The sequence below is a fragment of the Camponotus vicinus genome, unplaced genomic scaffold (assembly GCF_025532165.1).
Source record: "Camponotus vicinus isolate PSW18456_S1 unplaced genomic scaffold, iyCamVici1.0 SCAF_6, whole genome shotgun sequence".
Lineage (NCBI taxonomy): Eukaryota > Metazoa > Arthropoda > Insecta > Hymenoptera > Formicidae > Camponotus > Camponotus vicinus.
This window is the reverse complement of record NW_028141978.1, coordinates 1,680,791-1,703,380: the sequence shown is the minus strand read 5'-3', so window position 1 is coordinate 1,703,380 and position 22,590 is coordinate 1,680,791. Positions and strand designations below refer to the sequence as shown.

Genomic DNA, 22,590 nt, shown 5'->3' with positions numbered 1-22,590 from the left:
GCGCAAACGAGATGCGGCAGTAATAATACGGGCGATAACCTAATTAAATAATTTTTCGATGGAGTCGATAATTTGCACGCGCGTATCGTAATTGAGCATCGTGCAATTCCAAACGACACACAGTCGATTATGATTTCCTATCGACGATGAAATTCGAACCGATACGCCGAGCGGTGAACGCCAGTCGCGCGTGTATTAAATCGTCGCGTTCTCTCCCTCTCCCTTTCTCTCTTTCTCTCTCTCTCTTTCGTTCCGGTTCGTTGTAATTATTCTAACAATATCAATAATAGCGGTTGCACTCGAATCGGGAACACTCGAACTGGATAAATCCGGTCGAAATTGATCGCGATGGTTATGCAAGCCGCACAGTTGTCTATTAATAAATGCACCGAGCCGCTCTGTTGTTGTTTGTCTCTTCTTTTTTCCCCAATTATAACCAGCTTACGAGAAAAATATTTCTTTTAGACTCTCTTGTCCTATTCCCGTCGCGAAATTCCACCACCCTCCCCTATTGTTTCCATCGGCTCCGCAATTTGTCTTCGGAGGGTGAAGATAATATCCTCTCTCTGTTTTACAAACAAGATACGACAGCTACCACCGTCGTACGACTCTCGATTAAACTTTCCCTCCCCTCGTCGACTTTCTGTCAAGAAAAACATATGACTGTTTACTTCCCCAAGTATATCGCGGAACTTCCGAACCCATCAAAGGATACCGTCGAGACTGCCAGTCAGTCTTCTCTTCCTCTAGAAAGAAACTCGTTCCTCTTCGATGTACAGTAATCGCAAGCAATTCCGAAACTCTGATAAAAGAGTGCCACTTCATCGGTGGACTGATATGACGCCGAAGGGGAACTCGTTCGCTATCGTTCTGCGGGTCGACGTTAGAAAGAAAGAAAAAACGAGGAAAAAAAAGAGGAAGATCGCCGCCCTCGCTTATTGACACTGACAAACGATTGTGACGAACCCACGACGCGGATAAAAAGGGAGAATAGGACAGCAAAAAAAGTTTCGTACAAAAAACGAGAAGTGCCCGATATAAATCGAGATCTTCTGCCTACGGCTTAACTTTCCGACCAAACTTTCAGGAAGTTTGCGTCTTGGATCTCGCTACTAAAGGCTTATTGTTCGCGGCTGAAATGTTCCGGTATTCAAGGTCGCTTAACGAAAATTCTCTACAAGACTCAAGAGTATTATGTGATTGTTGTTCTCAACAAAAGAGAGAGGAAGAGAGAGAGAGAGAGAAAACACAAAAAGATACAATATTTGGAACAGAAAACAACTTCAATAAATTATTCATAAATGATATCGAATCAAATTTTAATATTAATAAGTTTTGAGTACCTAAGAAATAAAATAATGAATAAATAAGAATTAAAATAATAAAAAAAAAACTTATTTTTCTATTTGGACCTGGGGAGATCTGTATAAATGCATTCATTTTTAAGATAAATTAAATGCTGAATTATAAATATATAATTAAATGATAAAAAAAATTAATTAAGTATACATTAAATTTATCGTAAAACAAATTGAAACTCATATCATAAAAAATGCTTCGTATTTGCTCAAATCTAGTTTCAGAAAATGGAAATTATCAAAGAATTATAACATATTTTATAATTGTAGAAAATTATAACATCTGAATTTATATACTGTCTTATCGCAGTTTCCAAGTAATCTATTTAGAAATTTCACAATTAAATTTTAGAGATGCGTCTTAAAATTTATATGTAACCTCTTTTCCAATTAATAATAAGTTTGATCATTTCGAATTCTCTTTCTATTGCCTCGTATGTATGGAAAAACTTGGAACGCTTACAAAAAGTTATACCAAAGTCAACCAACAGGCATCCAGATACATTCCGATGAAATCCATTCTACCGCGATATCAAGTTTTTTGGATCGTCGCCAGGCACCGGCCGGCGACTCTTGGAGAATTCCAAATTTTCCACACTGCAAGACGAGGATTGCATCCGCGAGCGAGTCAAGTACGTGCGTCCAAGCTGCTTTACAATTAAAATGCATCCCATCGACACCGCCCTGTCGCTTGTAGATTCCGTGAAGCAAAGCAAGCAAGCTTTTTGATCCCGCGTCTTACTAACTAAATCAGAAGGATTCCTTTAACAAACATCATTCTATAACATAGTTTGTCTTGTTTCGATCTCGCTTTTTTTTATATAAAGTTTTCTGTATTTTAGAAACTGAAAATGTTTATAAAATTGTATGTGTATTAGAAATAGAGATAAATATTGGGTTCTCTATATGCTTGTAACAAATTAAATATTTAAATACTATTCAATAAAAAATATATATGCATTTACATATGTATTGACTCTTCATTTCTCTTAAAAACTTCATTAAAATAATAAATCAAAATAAAAAATTTTCTATATATATGTTATCTTATATACAAGCTTTAACTGAATAAATTTTTATATTTACACTTTTCAAATTTATTTAAAAAATAAAAGTTATCATGGACGTCAATCAGAATATTTCGCAAGTTTCTTGTGAAAAGATGAATTTTTCATTTACATCCTAAAGCTTTTCAGATACGGATTTAAAAGGTTAAATGTTTTATAATGATGTTAATGGCAGAGAAAATAGGATAAATAAATCAATCATTTTTTCGTTAAAATCAAAACAGATGTTTTTTGATATATGTTCTTACGTTATTAACAATAAATAATAACAGAGAATAACCACGTAAAGAAACTAGAATACAATTCTTAGGAAACAAGAAGCACAAAACAAATTAAATTCGAAAGACGAACGGGAAACGTGTCACAGAATTATTCTCGCGAATTCAAGAGGAGGGCATCACATCAATAAAGGCCAACTGCTATGCACCGATTCGGATTTCGTCGTCGAACGTGAATGAAATTCGTCTACTTTGAAATTCCAAACCATCGCCTTACGTCGAGTAGAAAGATCTGACAGTCAAAGCGATACGATCGCATCGTGTATAGTACTTGCGAAGATGGAAACCAAATTTCGGTAGTCTTTTGTAATCTCCTGCTTCATACAGAAATGTAGTATTTTGGCAGCACATATCTCTTTCAATATCTTTCCGATAAAACAACTTTCACATACAAAATGAGAAACAGTATTTTTTTAAATTATGAAAAGTTACAAATTTTTTATATTAGAAGCCAAACTCTGTTTTAATAATAACAAAATAATTATATTGTATATTTTGAAAGAAAAACATCGAAAATCGATAATGTCAAATATTATCGAACTGATATTGTGCGAATAATTCACTATAGGGAACATATCTCTTGCATATTTTATTAAATTCCCAAATTAATTACTAATTAATTATTGAAATACGATAAGCTCTAATAGTTCAATTAATCCTAGAGATATATTAATATAAATATTTCAATTATGGTAATTATAATTATTTTAACGACAATAAATAAAATAGATAAAATATTGAAGTAAATATACAAGCGTATGCACAAGTAACAAGTACAATTGATTATACAATTAACAATAAATTACTAATTATCTATAAAAATTTTGCGTATGTGTGTGAAAAGACAATATTATAAAATATTGCATTTAGTTAACTTAATTTAAATAAATTTGTTTATATAAATTTTTCCAAATTAAAATATAAGTTTTATATAAATTTTGTGTTTTTTCTTTAATTTTACATAGAATTTTGTTCTATATAAAATTTTATATTACATCGAAAGAGAATTTTTTAATTTTTATCTAATTAATTATATTTTTATTAATTTTACTCAATTATACACAATTTTATTCTATAAATAACACGATTACGTTAAGAAATATCATATATGCCCTTTACGTACACTTAACTTATATACATAATATAAAAAACGTATATTTACTTACTTGTTCCACCCAAACATTTGTCGTCATGATCTGGTTCTTCAGGTTCTGAAAAAGAAAACAGAAAAGAGAATGAGCATGCGATCTCTAGAAGGCGTTATTCTACTTCGTTTCTGGTTACTCAGAGACGGATTTATTGGTTCTTCGAGACACTAGAATGATACTAGAGAACAAAAGAGAAAGACGGAAGAGTCTCTTAGAGGAGCGTATGCGAAGATCCCAATAAATCATTCCGCCGTCGAGTGCATCTATACTGAAATCTCGATATATTTTCAAATACACACACACACACACACACACACACACACACACACACACACACACACACGCATGTGTATGTAAATGTATATATTATTCATTTTTGTAAAAGACTTGTCTCGCGTAACGTATCGTCTTTGTTTACAATCATCATATATATAACTCCTTTGAGGAATTAAATATTCTTAACACAAAAACGTAAAAATGTTTCTTTAAAACTGTATCATAATAATATTACTTAAAAGTTAAATTGCATTACATAAAAAAACGAAAATGCCAATTTTTTTAGTTACATAGATATCTAGATATCATGTTTCGATTAATGATGTGGTTAAAATTTGAAGAAACTTTAAAAGCAATTAATTTTTCACGATGGAGGAGCTACCTCCTCCATCGAATAAATCGCGCGAGACAATAGTTATTATCTGACTGCATGCAGGTCAATAGATTCGCCGATCGCGCCAATAGAAACGTCAACGAACATTACAGTAGTTACGGCTCTCGGCATTAAGCCGCGCCTGGCTATCAGTAGTCATTGACAAGCGCTAGGGTCCGGCCGGCAACCAGTAGTAATAGAATGCGATAATGTTGACGGCAAGTAAGGCATCATAGCTATCCGCGGTCACGGCAGTAGCAAGTGTCAAGCTCTGGGCGGACGGGCTGCGCTACGTGAGGTCGTCGAACCACTACAGCTGTGTTAACGTGAAACGTTAATGTTCTACGCGATAACGGTTATAGTCCCGCAATCAGTCGCATCGTCGTCAATGGTCGTCGCTCGAGTTTCACGTCAGATATGCAGATCTTGGTTAGGACACGGAGAAATATGACATTCACTTAGCACTGGCTGGATGGATTTGGTTTATCTTGATACATTGAAATCTCTAGTTTTCGATTTTAAAGGAACTAAACTGCAAAGAGATACAGAATTTTAAGCTTTTCCAATACTATAGCGAATTTACAATCATATTAGTTAAATGTTATATGCACACGATACAGATTTCAATATCAATTTTCTTAGAAAATTAATATTTTTTTAAAAACTTTTTTTTTTAATACATATAAAATTTTATGTGCCCTAATTTTTAGTTTTTAATTTAAATATCTTGGCGAAATATTTCAAATTCCGTTATTCCACTAAAAATTAATTAAAATATAAGAGATTAAAGTAGGGTCTAGTATTAAATCTTTAACAATTTTAGCATTTGATAATTAAATTTTGATAAAGAAATTTTAAACTATACAATGTATTTTTTGCTCTAAAAGTTGTCATCCGCACTTCGATTGATTTGATAAGATAAAATTATAGCAGCATCGCGAAATGAAACGCGGAAAATGTAACAATATATATGTATATTCAACACACATATATCATCATGCAAAACAAACAAAAATAAATTCTGTAAAAGCTACGGCCGAAACATGCGCGGTGCTGAAATAATCGGTAGCATTAAATTAAACAAAACGGCGGCATTATTTTCAGCGCGCGGCGACGCGGGCTTCAAGATTAATGGCGACGGTTATCGTTGTCCTCTACACGATGGCAGTTCACGCAGCAACGGTTAAACTTCTCTCCGCAAGCGTATCATTAGCAATTATCGCGTTGCACGCGCGCGAACTCGAGAAACGTACGCGAACGGCACGCTAAGCGCGTAACGGATAATCACGGCTATGTAATCAAATATATCGGCATCAACGATCGTCCGCAGCGCGTAATAGCTAAGTGATAATAACAGAAGCCCTCGTGAACGTGAGCGCGATTACGATTTCGTACTCAACCATATTAATGTCTGTATATATATTCCGGATACGGACGGGACCTGCATCCCTGAAAGTGCGACAAGTGGATATCGTGACCGCGTTCAGTAATTACGGTCACCGAATCGGACATAACGTATCGTTGCGATTGCTTTGAAACACTACATACGCGATTATAATTAGAATGCGCTAAGCAATTATCTTAGATGATAATGCGAATTGATCTCGCGCGTGTGTAAGAATAATATTTACAAGATCGTGTAATATCGACAAAAATAGCAATATTTATCAAGCATTTTTTATTTTTAAGAAATCACTGTATATATATATGTGTGTGTGTGTGTGTGTGTGTGTGTGTGTGTGTGTGTGTGTGTGTTCAACTTTTAATTCTAAATATCTTGACAATTAAAAATCCTAAAATAAATATATCAAGTTTCTCTTAATTGTGTCAGATTAAATTTTCACCTTTATAACTTATTCTATTCCCTCGTCATAATTCAAAACATATTGACGCATTTTTATTAAAGAAAAATAATTCCAAGTAATATCCTGTGTAGATTTCACGACTAGTAAAAGGAAAGAAAACAGATAGATTTTTTTCTCCAGCAAACATAAGAATTTTATAGCCCGATGTTCGCACATGTAAACTGAATGCAATATTTTTTTTTTTTAATCTTCACGAACTTCTCCTTTGTAAGCATCTTTCACTGCAAGGTATAATGCCCTATTTATCACTGCGAAAAATCACGCGATCGCGTTTTACAGTCACAAAACGATGTCGTTAACGTCGCATTTAACTACCGCACATAACAATAGCGTGGGAGCTACTCTACGAGAATCGGAAATAATCGATGCGTTTCTATCGTGCAGTTCGCCGACAGAAAAAAACATCCGGAATTCAAACGAACAAACAATCGTAAATATTGATAATTCCAGAAGCATAAGATTAGTCAGCTGTCTTGTTGAAAAATTGCGGATTCTGTGTTGTTATTGATTTGATTAATGTAAAGATTGATTATATATTAAAAATCCATTAAGTGTGATACAATAATGTATTATTCTTCGACGGCATAACAATAGGAGTAGACACTTTGTTAAATATATAATACAAATGTATCAAAAACTTTGCAAATGCTATCGCAAATATTAGCAACTATGTTAATTTGCAAAAGATTTTATAAAGAAAGAGATGCAGTTAATTGTAGATTTGAAATAAAAAAAAGTGCAATATATGAATCTAAATAATTTTAAAAATTCACATATAATGTAAACTCAAAAATATATAGTTAACTAAAAAAAGATGCTAACAACTAAAAAGATGCTAACAATTAAATTAGCCCCTATCATCTTGATAATATTTAAATATAATTCAAATATATATATTTGATTTAATATAATTCAATATATATTATATTATTTGTAAACATATATTATATTATTTATATTATTTATAAAACGCGAAATATCAGAGCAACGTAAAAAAATTAATCGAAATGCAAAATCATGCAAAATGTAATGCTGGATTTTCTGTAGTTGTCGGTAAGATATTGTTGATTCGGTTTTTTAATTCAAAATGAAAATTATGCATGCCAATCAGAATTTTCATGAGCACATACGGTTTATCGCCAGCATGAATAAATTATATATATCATATTGAATGCACATATGTACGCATTCAAAAATTTGTCATCGACTCATGTGTTATATAACAGCCAAATAGAAGCACAAGGTATTTCTTTTGCAACGCGTTGGACGCAAAATATTTTCATTAAATGTTTATCTTTCCGCATAAACTCCATTACCTGTCGTACTATTTTTGCATTCAAACATACAAATGTACGCATTTGAATAACGAATAAAATCGTATTCGTGCTCAATATTTTACCATACAAGCTGCTGTCGATTAATATCTATATACGAGATTTTATTATTTATCAATTTATGTTATGTGTAATTATTTACACTTTGTAATGAACATTTATGGACATTATTTACGCATTATATAATCTTTACTAACATTTAATAATTGAAATTTACACATTAAATTTATCCACAGATCGAATTACATTTGTTCACGCAATGATTAAATACATAATATTAAAAAAAATAAAATAAAGCATAGTCAGAGAAATATTTTCGAGAGAGATTTACATATCCAGACTTTAGGATTTTATACGCAATGATGAAAAAGAGGGTTAAACTTTCGAATTTGCAATTTAATTTGATTTCTCCCAATTATAAAAGTAAGAATTCGATATCTAGGAAATAAATTACAAGTATCTTAAATTTAGTTTCTTAAACTTTAAATTCTCCTGTCTGCTTACATTAATTTTACCGCTTTTGGTTAATATTTATAATATTATTTATTGAATTACATATATATTTATTGTTATTTATCGAATTATTGTAATTATTTATGCTTTGCAATAACATTAATTATGCGTTATAATTTTTATTGTACATGATTAAAATATAATGATTAAAAAAATTTACATATTAATATTTATTTAATAGATCAAATTACCTAATATAAGTAAACTAATTTTATTCGACGCTAAAATACGCTAGTTATGCGAATTCTATATTCAAACTATACTAAACTCCTTAACACTTAACCTTCGATTGCAACTCGCATACTCACACGAGTATACGTGTCGGCAGAAACTTTCCGAAATGAAACTCGAAACTTTGCGCGAATAGTTGAAAACGATCGTCGCATACCGCGCGCAATCGAAGTACGCAAAAAATCTGTAAGAAAGTTACGTAAGATTGTAACGTACCGCCGATTTAATCGCAAAAAAGAGAGCTGTACGCGGAAAAAGGAAGCAGGAACTGAGAACTCTTGCTCGTTTTGATGAAGCAAAAAATGGAATCATATTGAGGCATCGAACAAAGATAGTAAAAATACGGAATCCTTCCATTACGAAGTTTCGAGAAGTACTTTTGAACAATGTTACCTTCCTGCTTCCTTTACGAGAATCTGATTTCTCGATGGGGATAATGCGGATTTCACTAACACACACAGCGTATTGAGAAACATAGAATCTTAGAATGATATTAATAATATCGCCGCTCATATTGTTGCAATTTGGATTAAAAGATAAAAATATTATTGTCAGATAATTATGATTATTTTAATCTAATGAATTATAATATATCTTAGACATAGATAAAGCAAGATATTAAATAACATTTTTAAATAAATTTAAAATAACTTTAAATAACAAATAATTAATCTTCATCTAAAATTTCACTCCAATATATTGACGTTAAATGATCTGAAGAAATCAGACATAAGGTGAAAAACGATAGAGAGAGACACTTTTTCGATGAGCTTATAAGTCACATATTTTCCTCGCACCTTTTCCTCGCAATTCTTTTTTTTCGGAAGGAGCGACTTTCCACCTAGCCGAGAGAATCGCAAGAAAAGTGCAACGTTCGCAATTGATAGCGTGAAGCTTTGGCAGCATTTAACGTCGTTATCCCTCAGGATCGCTTCTGCGTGACGAGAATTTATGAGAACGTCGACGGGTAAGGGATGTTTCCTCTTTATAGTTTGACGCAAACTATTAAAAGAACAATGCTAGGCATACATCTATATCTCTCTTTTTTCAATTTGCTAGCATTTTTGCTACTTCAAAAGAAAACAAAATCATTGAATTTTCTTAGATCGAAAGAGAAAAAAGAAGAATGCAACAAGAGGGATAGATGTAAAAAAAATGTGCAAACGCTATTGCGAAATGATTTATTCACATATGTAAGCAAACTTTATGAAACGCAAAACAATCTGAAATTTAACATGTATTTCTATCTTTAACACATTATAGAGATTTTGTTACGCGAGCATAAGTGACTGTAATAATAAAAAAAAACTCGATATTTCCTTAAAAGACTCGCAGAAGTATCTCATAATTTTCTTGAATTATGTACTACGAAGAAAGCAGTCCGCATAAATTTTTATTAAATGATGATTTTTTTTTTTATAAATTAATGTGTATAGAGAAGAACACAAATTCTATATATAATTCTATATAGAAAATTATTCGCAAAAAATATCAAATATTTTTTAATTTTAATTTTATACGAAATTATTTTATACACACGACACACGATTTATCGTTGCATATCATTTGTGTAACTTTAATGTTTGCCGCTTAAAGGCAGTTCAAAAGGGCAGAATAAATGAGGTTTTCGCGCACTAATGCTATTGCAGCGCAAGTGTTTGCTGCTCTTACATCATCTTGGGTAACATAGCACGTATCTAGTTATGTTATTACACTGTGAGAAGTTAAAAAACGCAGCCAACCGCGGAAGGTTCATTACGGCAAAAATTCACAAACTTTGCTTATCAAGCGACATAGTTTCGTTGGTATTTATCGAGCGTGTGTTATACCTGGCATCGAGTCGCGCGAGTTAGCGCAGCTGCTCTTTTAAGTGGATTAAAGCACGATTACGTTGAATACATTCGCGTACGTTAAATGAATTTTCGTTAATTCGCTAAATAAAGATGCGGTTACGCGATTCCGCAAGTGATTAGTCAGAATTTAGTGCAAGTATTTTTCGGAATAGCATGATAGTATCTAGATGTTTCAATTTCAGCTTTTCTAGATCTTTCAATTGCCCATAAAAAAACACAATGTTCACTGGCTTGCGAAGCAAGAAAGAAGAGCAAATCGAGATAAGCGGCATAAACGTCTCGAATTCTCTCGATTAATTTAGAGCAAGGCAATTATAATTCGATGAAAAGGAACATATCCGATTCAGATCTCGAATATCCTGTCCAGAAATAGCGATGGTCATTGCTGATTGCAAAGCTTTATTTCTTTCTCATGCGATTCAAATGAGAAATCTAGCGATTTACCATCGAGTAGAGAGTCGAGTAAAAATAATTCTCGAAGTAATAACCGATTTTGGTTACTTTCAAGCAAGGCATCCTACAAAGAGACACTGGCTTAAAAAATGCATGTGCGCTGTTTGCTTGGTCGCGTGTTAAAAACCGATCCAGTTGTGTCAGTTGGTTCGCAACATCAGCCATCGCAACGAAAAAGAGATCGACGTTACGCTGATATAACTCTTTTTCTTTATTGGCAATCATGCCACACACGGTGACGATGGCACTAACCATTACACGCGAACACCCCAATTCATATTTCACGCTACACGTGCCACAAAGGAAAATTTGCTTCATCGTGTAATCCGATTTTACGTTACTCGCCATTCGCCCGATTATTAACATCGTTTATCAACCCTATCCAACGTCATTGTATTCGCATTTATCGTACCTCTTTAATAACCAATACTGCGGCGAAAACAGTTTTATACCCGTCATTTGCCACGAGGATGATGATGTATCGTTTGCACGTATCATTGAGTCACACGTATTCTTATATCGCTTTTCGTATCCTCAAAGAACATTTTATATAAACGATACATTTTTCCAATTTCTTAGTACATTACTCGATTTAATATGTCGATTAAAATACGTGCTCTTCTTTATATAATACTACTTTATATAATACTATTTATTCTTTATATAATACTATTTATAAACTCTATTTTCGCGCTTCCTCTCTTTCCCTCTATTTCAAAATTTTATCGCAATTTAAATTATTCATCGTTGTTAAATTTATAACAAACAATTAAATAGTGAAAATATGTAAAGAATCTAAATAATTTTTATGATATTTTGAACATTATAATATTGAATTCTTTCACTTTTAATTTTTTTACTTGTAAATTTATTTTGTAAATTAAAGTATTTTATTGTAAATTAAAAAAGAATTAAATGAAACTATCCATAAAAATACGAGCCATTAAGTATATAGTATTTAAAATATTTTGTTTTTAGATTATTAATATTTTTAAAACTCATTATCAGCAATGGAAACTGATTTCAATTTTTATTCATATTATTTTCAGCCAAAGATTAACTAAATTAATTTTATAATTTCTGAGTAAAATGTATATAAATCAGTATCAATCATTTAATGTGTCATGAAGCAATAAAAATGAATGTGGTAATCATGAATACATCGCAAAATCTGATATACAATCGATAAATGTCAAAATTTCTTCTCTCTTTTCATTCCATCGTTATGTTGCATCAAGGCGCGAAGGCTTTGTTGCGCGGCTTATTAATCACCTCAATCTACTCGCGCGACTATAATTTAATGCAACGTGGCTTTAAAGCTCGTTATTGAAACCGCGGCCACGTAAAGCATGATCGTGTTGAAAGCCACCATGCATCGTTATCCGAAAGATATCGCTCATCGTCCTCGATAACGTCATCTTGATAAGGAAGGCTCATCTTAAACATAGTTTCGAGAAAAGATGCTGCGCGTGAGAATCCGTTTGCATGTGTCGGGCAGGTTCTCCTTAATGGCATGGAAATTGGATGTCGAGAGAAAACAGAAGAGTTGAATCGAGCTCTGTCTCTCTTTCTCTCTCGAGACGAAGAAGGAAATGGATATATTATAGCGTCGAAGCACTTCTCTTTTATCTGTAATTCTTTATTTGGCGTACCTATCTTTATTTCTTTTATTTTAATTCTTTTTTTCAACTCTCTTTCTCATCTCTTCAACTTTTTCCGTATTTTAATTATTGAAAAGTATGCTTTCTCTATTGCATTATATAACACATAAAGTTAGAAATAGAATTCTACCCTAAAATTTTTTGCCACGAATTATATTGTAAATTATTTAAAGTGAGCTTGAGATTAAATCTTTAGCTTGAATTGCATATCTTGAAAAATGTTATTTTCTTGATGAAAAAAATTTTCTACCTGAAACTGATACTAGCATTGAATAAATGAAATTATTTATTTTCTTTCTCTTCTTTCTATTATTCACTTTCTTATTACTATTATCTTCATTTCTTCTCTTTCCGATTTGAATTTCTCCATTACTTTTTATATTTATTCCTACCCGTTCTGCCTTTTTCAATTTCGTTACGATATTTTATTTCACGTCTCCCCTTACTCTTATTAATTCGTTTAGTTAGAATGTCAATGTCTGTGTAAATGTATATTCATGCGTAAATATACATATACTGTGTGTGTGTATTTTTCACTTGACGATGCTTCCGGAATGTAGTTTTAACGATACCTCGGAGAAATTCAACAAAAGAACAAAGGGATTGTTCTGGGACGCAGGAGGTTGGTGGAATTGGAAAACGAACTTAGAGAGAATACCATTATTCGCGTCTTTTAGTCTTATTTGAGTTCAACCCCCTAAGACGTCAGGATATTTCCAGCTCCACCGCCACGATCGGTAATAGGAATATGCTAAACGCGTACAAGCTATCGGAAATAAAAATAGACTTACATTGCTCTTTAATTGTTATTTTATGTAATATTAGACAGAGTAATTTGATTAAAAAAGAGTGAAGCAAATTTAAAGGAGATATCTAAAGCCAAATTTTCTTCGGCGAAAATATTAAGCGAAATCATTATTTATTGCAACTTTTTCAACCTGAAAGTCGCAGTTTTGTAACTAAGCCCTAAATTAAAATTGTGCTAAAGTCTTCTTAAAACTATAATAAATTGAATGGATAAAAATGAAATAGGGTTCTGCTGGCATCAGCAGATTTATATATCTACCATAGATATTTCTAAATAATGACGTGAAAAACTTCTGGTTATTACACAAACTGTGCTACTATGTTACTTAATAGAATTTATCGTTATTATTAAGTAATAAATGGCAGAATCGCATAACAGATACTTCTTATTATTCAAATTTTTGCAATATAGCAATATCACAGGAACTAATACGCGAAAGAAGGCTCACCAAGGATTTACGTTATCTCGATTCTAATCTCAAAAAGTTATATGCGCAGCTATAATGCGAACGATGGCGCAGCTTTGTTTATGGAAAATTACGAAACACTGAATTACATCATCAACTTCGCCATCCCGTGCATGTATCCGCGCATTGTTCAAAAGTGGGTTAAGAAACTAATAAAGCTTTGAAAGAACAAACTGCGCTTAACGGAGAAAAAGGGAATCGCGGGAACGAAAGCTAGCGAAGACAAGGGAACGAAGAATGAAGAGGAACCCAACATTGAAATTATTTATTGTACACTTCTAATTATAATTGTTATCGTCTCAAACTTGTAAGAAATATCTGGGAATAATTATCTCGACTAATATAATAAGGGAGAGCAAAATAAATAGACATATTTATTTTAATAATGCAAATTATGCATAAATTGATTAATGCACAATTAATTTCTTACTATGTTATTATGATAATTAATTGCACATTATAATCTTTTTTATACATATATTTTTTTCTCACCATAATGGATACTATATAATAAACTATAACGAAGCTTTGTATCAATAAAGATATCGATAGCCTTAAGAGCGGTGTTAAATTTGAGCATCCACTTAAGATCCAGTAAAGTAATCGATATACATTATACCACAGTAAACTATACTTGCTACAAACTTTCGAGATGCTTGAATTAGTGAAGAGAGTATACGGTAACCAGCTCATACGTACATATTAGACGGTTCCAACTCTCGAGCATTAAAACTGTGAGTAGAAGTTTGCGTCATCTAATACGAATTAGATCTGTTAGCTTAAACATAGTGCACGTTAGTTACGCGAATACATTATTCAAAACTTCTTAATCCTATCATTACTACATATAGATATCTCCAAATGATATTACAATCGAGAATGGAGCAATTGTGAAACATATGGAATATAAGTAAAAAATACATAAAAATAATTTTTTACTTTATTTTCGACAAAGTTGATTTAGAAAATTGAAAAATTGATAACATTTATGTTTTATTATATGTTCTTTCTAAATCTGAATGATTTTTAACGAAATAGTGTTATATGTCGAAATCTTAGCAATGACTATAAAAATATATATAAAAAATAAAGATAATCATAATATATATTCTATGTATAATTTTTTCAGTAATCCAACGTATTTAACGTTTAAACTGTTATATATAAGAGAACGTATTTTTTATTTATGTACATTTATCTTTTATTTATTAATAGTTGTTGTCAAAACGAGTTTGATGAGCATGATATAGTCAATATTTAAAAATCGTTTAAAATAATCTAATTTTATAAGTCTACAAAACAGCAAAAAGATGTCATTAATCTTCCAATATTTTTAAGTCATTTTTTTAAATAATGGTGCTTATAAGAAATAATCTATTTTCAATTTATTTTTTCGTGAGGTTTTTTTTCAATTGTATTAATTGCATTAATTTGAAGACAATTCTTGTACAATTAAGCTTTTAGTGAATTTTATTGTAAAAATTTTATATAATATTAGTTTAAAAAAGATATATATATAACTTATATAATTTATATTGTTTCTCTTTTCTAACGGTATTAAAACTGATTTTCTGTACATAAAATCTTTTCTTCATATCAAACGCGTAAAGGAATCGTCAGAATAATTAAACAACGTTAAATCCTATATTTAACAGCACGAAGTTTTCTTTCAACTTTCGACCGTGATCTCCCTTGAATGAAGATAGAATGCGACTACCTGTAAATGAGATCTGGAAATACGTCCAGGTTGTAGTCAACGCGAATACTGAGCTCGTTTAAACCGTCCGCGTAATGAGTTTCGCGAACACGATAAGATTGTAAGAACGTAGAAGTATGCGGATTTATTTACGTTAGGAACGACAGCCATCCTTTGACAAATCGAGCACGGCTTGTTGGAACGTAAGGGGAAAAATCCGCCGTTCGCGTTCTTTTCTGCCGTGAAGGAGCCATAAGAATTCCTTTTAACGTACAGAAGGACAGAGAGAGAACGTTGGCGTCTGAAAACGAAATCGTGATACGAATAAGGAAAGAGAGAGAAACGAAAGAATGTTGCTGCCGTTACCGGAAAACACAGTCGCATTTCTATTTCCGGTATCGGTTTGTGCTGTGTTACTAGAATTCTTCGTACATGTCGACTTCGTCGGTGTGCGGCGAATTATAACATTTATAATTCTTTCGTGCTTGAACGTGGAGTTAAGTACAATCCCCTTTACGTACCCTTTTCAATTTCGTACAATTACTATCAGAGTGCTTGTGAGAGACACTCTGCTGTGAGATTGTTTCTGTCTTAATTTTTATGCGGAATTTAAATCAGTCGCTTATATTTTTTATCATTTTTCTTGCATTAAATAAATTTCCACGTGAGTAAACGATGGATGAAAATAATCAAAAATAATCTAGTATCCTTCGGTCGTTTCGGACCTATATATATATATATAACCCCAATCTTCTAGAGATTGCGACCGACCCAAGATTCTGGTTATCTCACATCGGGACGTAAAAAGCTGTCCAAAGACCGTAGACCGCAAACGGCCTTTCATCAAACTGTGCCGTAGAAAAAAATCGAATAGCGGTGAGTAAGAACGGATGTTACGTCGTATGTCAGCCCGGTTCATTCTTTATCGACCGCTTATCTAGTGAGGCTAAGCGATTTTTGAACGTGTCGTTGACAAGAACCCTGCTTGCAGACCCCTAAAGTGGACTGAAGAAAAGATGGCCATCTGGCGCGTACAAACTTTCTGCTCTTCGCTGATTCTGCCTTTATCACTTCTACATCAAAACACCTTTCGCGAATATTCAGGACTTCTCGAAAAACCAGCCATCACCGAAAGTAACCAGCTGTGCCATGAATAAAAAAAGAGGCTTTATGAAATGTGAGGAGAGAAGAGATTTCTTCGGTCTTGAACTTTGCTGACCGAATATGGACGTAAAATAAAATTAGATTTTGAGATTGATTTCTACTTATATATAAAACATGCGATTACTATACATGTATATTATATATTTTTTATTTCTTTCCGTATTATTTCTTTTTATTTTAAATGTCTTTGAAATTTTGTGATTTAATATCTTACATTTATCTAAACACCTCTCCTTCCACTTATATCCAAAATGAATTATATATATAATAAATTCGTAATAAATAATTCTAATAAATAAATATAATTAATAATTTCAAAGAAAAAATTTTTTGGAAAATTTAATAAATCCATAAATTCATAATTTTAATCATTTTTCTTATCTAATAAATAAATACATATATGTATATATGTGACAGAGAAAGAGAGAGGAAGAAAGAGAGAGAGAGGAAGAGAGCAATGTGTAATTATACTGTGTACTCATAATCACTTGAGTTAAAAATATATATCTGTCGATTAATCGATTTTAACAAACGCATTATTGCAATCTGAATAAAAATAACTAAATGAAACTTATAATAGAGCGATACTTTGTATTTATATATCAGGTGAGATAATATTTCGTTATTCCACACAGTTTTGCCTAAATGAGGAATCGATAATAAGAGGTCCTTTCGTGTTCAATTTCTTTGGTGGAATATTCAATTGTCAAAGTGTAGGGACGGCTGCTGAGTTTACAGCAGCAGAAAAAGCAGATCGAATAAATGGCGTTTCATAACAAAAGGAAGTGCGACACCATCACGCCAGTAACAAAGACAAATTAACTGGTGGAAGTAGAAAAGTTTTAATTGCGTTCGGCGACCCAATCGGCTAAGTCCTTTGATGTCCACGCTTTCCTCACACGCGCAACCTGCACAGCTATTTTCTCACTCCCTTTTATTCTTCATTTCCGAACTCCACCGTACTCCAATGCTCCACCTATGTTATCACAAACAGATTTTGATGTGATTTGTTAAAGTCGAGCATCTCGTATCATTTCATCTGTAAGCTGATTTTTAGCACACGAATTATAGCTTCGATTTTTAAATTTCAACCATTACACATTATCATTATATAATTTTGGACATATTACTATGATGCAATAAAAACATAAACAGATGTGTAATAAATAAAAAAATGTACGCAATAATTTTAAAAGAAATTTATTCCATTCAAAGTGCCTTTACTTTTTCTTCTTGTTTTTAATTTCTATGTATCTTTAATTTTTCTAATAATTCTTTTCTTTAATAGAATCCAAAAAATGCAATTTATTATATTCATATATGTATTAACTATTATTATGTAACAATAAGAAAAAGTTACAGAAACTTGAAAAAATTTTCATTAAATATTGTTTTTCTTAACGTGGAAATCATCAAAACTGCAAGAAATTAACAACAAATTATGACTAATTTCTTATTCTACTCCAGAGAACGTTTTATATAGCTAGAAAAGTTTTTTGTGACTTTCCTGCAAAGTTAATTACACGCTTCGATCACAGTAGTTTCATTATCGGTCCCATTATAATTATTAACCCGATTCTTGAATAATCTCGCTTCGCATTCCATAAAATTTTCACTTAATTTTCCGCGACAAGAGAATATATGTAAATTAAAAAAAAAAGTATATATATATATATATATGTACACGTATACAGTATAAAGTATTTGATCGTAAATCAAAATGAAAAAAGATGATTGTGGCAAACTCTGTTTGACTAGCATTTTAACACTCGCGAATTTGAAAATATGGAACACAGATGTTTTATAGAAACTTTTATTACCTTTATTAACTTATATTTTAACGAAACATTTTTTACGAACTGTCTGTGCAGTTCTGTAGCAGTTTTCAAAATATGGCGAATATTACGGCCGACAAGAATTATGATCTTTGATCCACGTCTTTGCCAAACGAGAAAAATCCGATAAATTGATATTCCAACGGCAGTCTGACCCTTCCTCTTCGTTTGACGAAAAGGCTTCCATATTCCAGGACAATCGCGTTTGGGCAAGACTTTCGGGACTCTCTTTACCGGCGTAGGGGACTTTCTACCATATTCGGGATCACGGCGACATACCACCGTGAATTCCCATCCTTGAGAATTGCTGGCGATGCTCGCGGCGAACTTTCAATCGATCCTGACAGTTTGACTTGCGGACAAACTTGGGCGAGGTACGACAAGACGAGGGGAACGATATATCCCGGAGCTTTTAGAGCGGAGTGACGAAAAGCAAGAAGCCTCCCCCGTCGCTGTGAAAATTCAACCGCGTCAAAGTGGTGTCGACCAAAGATGAAAAAGAACGATCCGCGCGCGTATCGTTTCGCTCGAAGAAAAGCAATTTGCGAGTTGTCACCGGCGGGACCGTTCCTCTCTTTTTCTCCCGTTTCCTATAAAATCGTAGCAGTTTGCGTCGGCTGTGCTACTTTGCATTGTCAGCCATCGTCGCAGTCCACGTGTACGTTCGTGCATCGTCCATATCATTTATTCTATTTTTATCTTCACACATCGTGCATTTGTAGGGAGAAAAATATTCAAAATCGATACATTCACCATATAACATTTTGCTTTTGGATTTTATCTCTCTTCACTGAGAATTTAAAATATAAATTTTATATCCATAGATATTTACTAAAAACTATTCCTCGTCTTCGATTATAAGTTTTAATATTGCTTCAAATTTTTTTAAACAAGTGGCCTCTTTTTTAAACAAACAAAAATCGAACTCTGAGAGAAATTAATTCTTAAAATTTTAGTTTATAGATATATCTGTTGAAAATTATAAAAATTATATTAAAAAGCATAAAAACTAAAATAAAACATACTCAGAAATCCGAACGTATAGAATAATATAATATTTATAAAAAAAACTGTTATTATTATTTATTTATATATAATCCAAAGAAAATCATAGAAAAAGAAAACTTTGACCTTGATAAAAATTATGTATTATAGTATTAATGTAATTAAAATTTTCATTATTGTTCTTATCATTCTCTTTGATACCAAAATATTTTTTACTTTTATTACTTTTACATTTCACTTCTTTATAAATCATTCAAATATATAATTAGATAATTGTAATATTAAAAGGAAAAAAAGAAAAAAGATGAAATTTAATCTTTTAAAAAAGAAATCACAATTCTGTTATTAATTAATAAATAAAATAACTGTTAGAATTAATCGCGCTTGTTGATCGCCTTACGAATTATATATAAAAGCTGCAAATAATCGCATCGATTTGCGAGTTTAAAAAGCGCTGAAAAATAATTTCAAAGTAAAAATCCCGGGATACATTATTTAAAACTAAAAATATCCCAGTCTCGCTCATCACTTAATTCTCGTTAACTCTATTATTCTCGTTATTATTTATTCCGTTTCTTTCACTTATAGTAGCGCGAATACTTTTGCAAGCTTCGTTGCTTTAAAAGAGTTAAACATCGCGGATTAAGTAAAGTAGCGTTTGCCTTTTTTTTACCCTCGTCCTTCACGATGTGGATGTGTTTTTACTTTACTAAAAAGGATCCCTCATGCTAAGCAGATAGTTGGCAATAGCGCGCTTAACTCTGGCGCTCTTTCCTTTCGGCTGGCTCCGGTAAGCTATTTAACATTACGACGAAGTTTCAACGTTCTTAAAACCCCGCTTTCGTAATCTCTTAGTTGGAGAATCGATGAATAAAACGAAGGGAGAAATATTTTCAAACTTTCATAATTCCAGTAATGTATTGAAGTGATTTGTAATGGATTCACTTCTCGCTTCTCATTTCACTTATTGCGATGTGAAACGGCGTGATCAAACGTGTAAAATTTCAACATTTCTTTTCAACTAGATAGTAAAAAATATTATTACACTGCGTATAGGTGTGCGAACGGCATATGTTGAACTTGCTTGATACGCGTGCAATAGAGAACGCGCGCGTAAAACTTACCCCTTTGCAAAATTACGATTATTTGAAAGTTCGCGATGTAACTCGCGTGCGCGCTGCCACGCACTTTCGAAAATTGCATTCCCAACAATATATGCCATTGGCGAAACGGATGGTTTCCTTCGAGGGCGTAGTTATCTTTATGCTCTCTATCTCCGGCACAAGTTGTAAGCCGTTTAGCATTAAGATGGAGTTTCTAAGTTCTCAGAACTCGCAGATATACACGTCGCTATAGTTGTCCTTCTGTAAATAAGAGCGTACAATATCCTCAGTTACTCGAAGCACACCTCACGTGGGTAGAACTTATGTTCGCGAGTGGCAAATCCAAAGAAATTGTAAAAGAACAAGGATTATGAGTTTCAAAATAATTATATATGATCAAGATGAAATTGAAAATACTGCTTTTAATGATTATATTTTTCTTTTCTCTTTTAATAATTTGCACAAGATGTATTGCACTGCATATATTAATATTGTAGTTTATTTAAGTTTATTTTTTATACTAGTATATTATATTTCTCAGTTTTTGAAGTATATGAATATTAAGGCCATGCTGGTCGATGTGACCGAAGCTAGATAAGTTTCGTTGAAATAGTATTTAATATAATTAGATAACTAAGAATAAATTCATTCGTGCCTATCGACACTAAGAAGATATATAAGTGTGTCAGATAATAGATAAGCCTACTTTATATATTCTCTCTTTCGCTCAACCTCTCTCCGCGCTCGAATCCGTAATCCATTTAGCAAGACTAAGTTTCCTAAGTGTTCTACAAACTCATAAATCCTGAGTTGCCTACCTCTTAAGCACGAAGATGAAGTTCCAATAAGGTCTCGACGATCGTAGAAGCCTTTTGCCGCATCTATTACTTGCGGTCTTACACAGCAAACATTTTTTAACTTCTTTTATGTGCAGATATACTATCTGAATCAGCTAATATTGACAAAATAATTAATGAGGATACTATACAAACTAAAATTAATTATTATAACTTAATATTAAGTGGATTATAATTCAAATATATGTTATATACGTTCATTTACACACATATTATATGTATTGTATAATATATAAAATAAAAATAAAATTATTATTTTCATTTGTATATTATTTAATTCTTTTTTCAGATTTCCATGTTTCGACAGAAATAAATTTTTTTTGTAATTTTAATAAATCAAGAAAATTATTTTCCAATATAACGAATAACAATTATTAAATACAAATACGGAAATCTAATTTTTATTATAATTATATAAAATAAACATATTAAATTTAATATTCTTTTAAATAAAATAATTAATTAATTAATTAACTTTATTTTTTTTATAATGCATAAAAAATAGCGATAGTAAAAAATTAGCTAGCACACAATGCTCACTATGTATTTTTGTTATGTAAACTTGATCGCAATATGTAGAAAACGCGACCATTCTCTACAAACAATTAGTGATTATCAGCCCGTTCGATTAATTAACTCCCGCGATTAACAATTCGTATCGATTGCTATTTATTTGCAAAACAGATGTTTCACGCGATTTATTCATTTGAAGTAGGAATCCAAGTGATAAGTGGAGATGAGAATTGTAAATTATTTCCTGATATTTGTAAGCGATAATTATATCTTTAACTATACTTGAATTCGAATCTACATATCGCATCGCATGTTGAATATTTGTTGCCGATTCAAATATAATTTATCTATCACTTTCATATTAAAAACACAAAGTAATATGCGAAAATCGCAGAATCGAGTAATTCCAGGAACGGAAAATCGTAATGTATCGATTATTTGTTGATGATACACAAATTTGGCAGGATTTATGTTCAAAAATATTGCGCGAGCAATATTGAATATTCGACTGTACATTTTCGAGGACAATTCCTCTCGAATTAATTAGCCATTAACTCAATCGAATTATGCTTTCAAAGGATGAATGTCATGATAAAGTGATAAGAGAGGCGAAAGAGGCGTTGACATTGAAGTAACTATGTAGTATGACTATTTTATTATTTAGTTATATTATTTATTTGTTGTGGAATTTATTATTTATGCCCGCTATGCGATGATACATATTATGAACCAT

At 32.0% G+C, this 22,590-nt stretch overlaps 1 protein-coding gene across 5 annotated transcripts in view; it reads right to left on the bottom strand.

Moving 5' to 3' along the window:
- Positions 1–22,590, bottom strand: part of Nachralpha1 (nicotinic acetylcholine receptor alpha1) — a 127,050-nt gene that overhangs the window by 27,480 nt on the left and 76,980 nt on the right. For all 5 annotated transcript variants that reach the window (XM_083103550.1, XM_083103553.1, XM_083103549.1 and 2 more), the window contains one exon: positions 3,870–3,914. In XM_083103550.1, the coding sequence (XP_082959676.1) occupies positions 3,870–3,914 (45 nt within the window). The remainder of the gene's footprint in view (positions 1–3,869; positions 3,915–22,590) is intronic.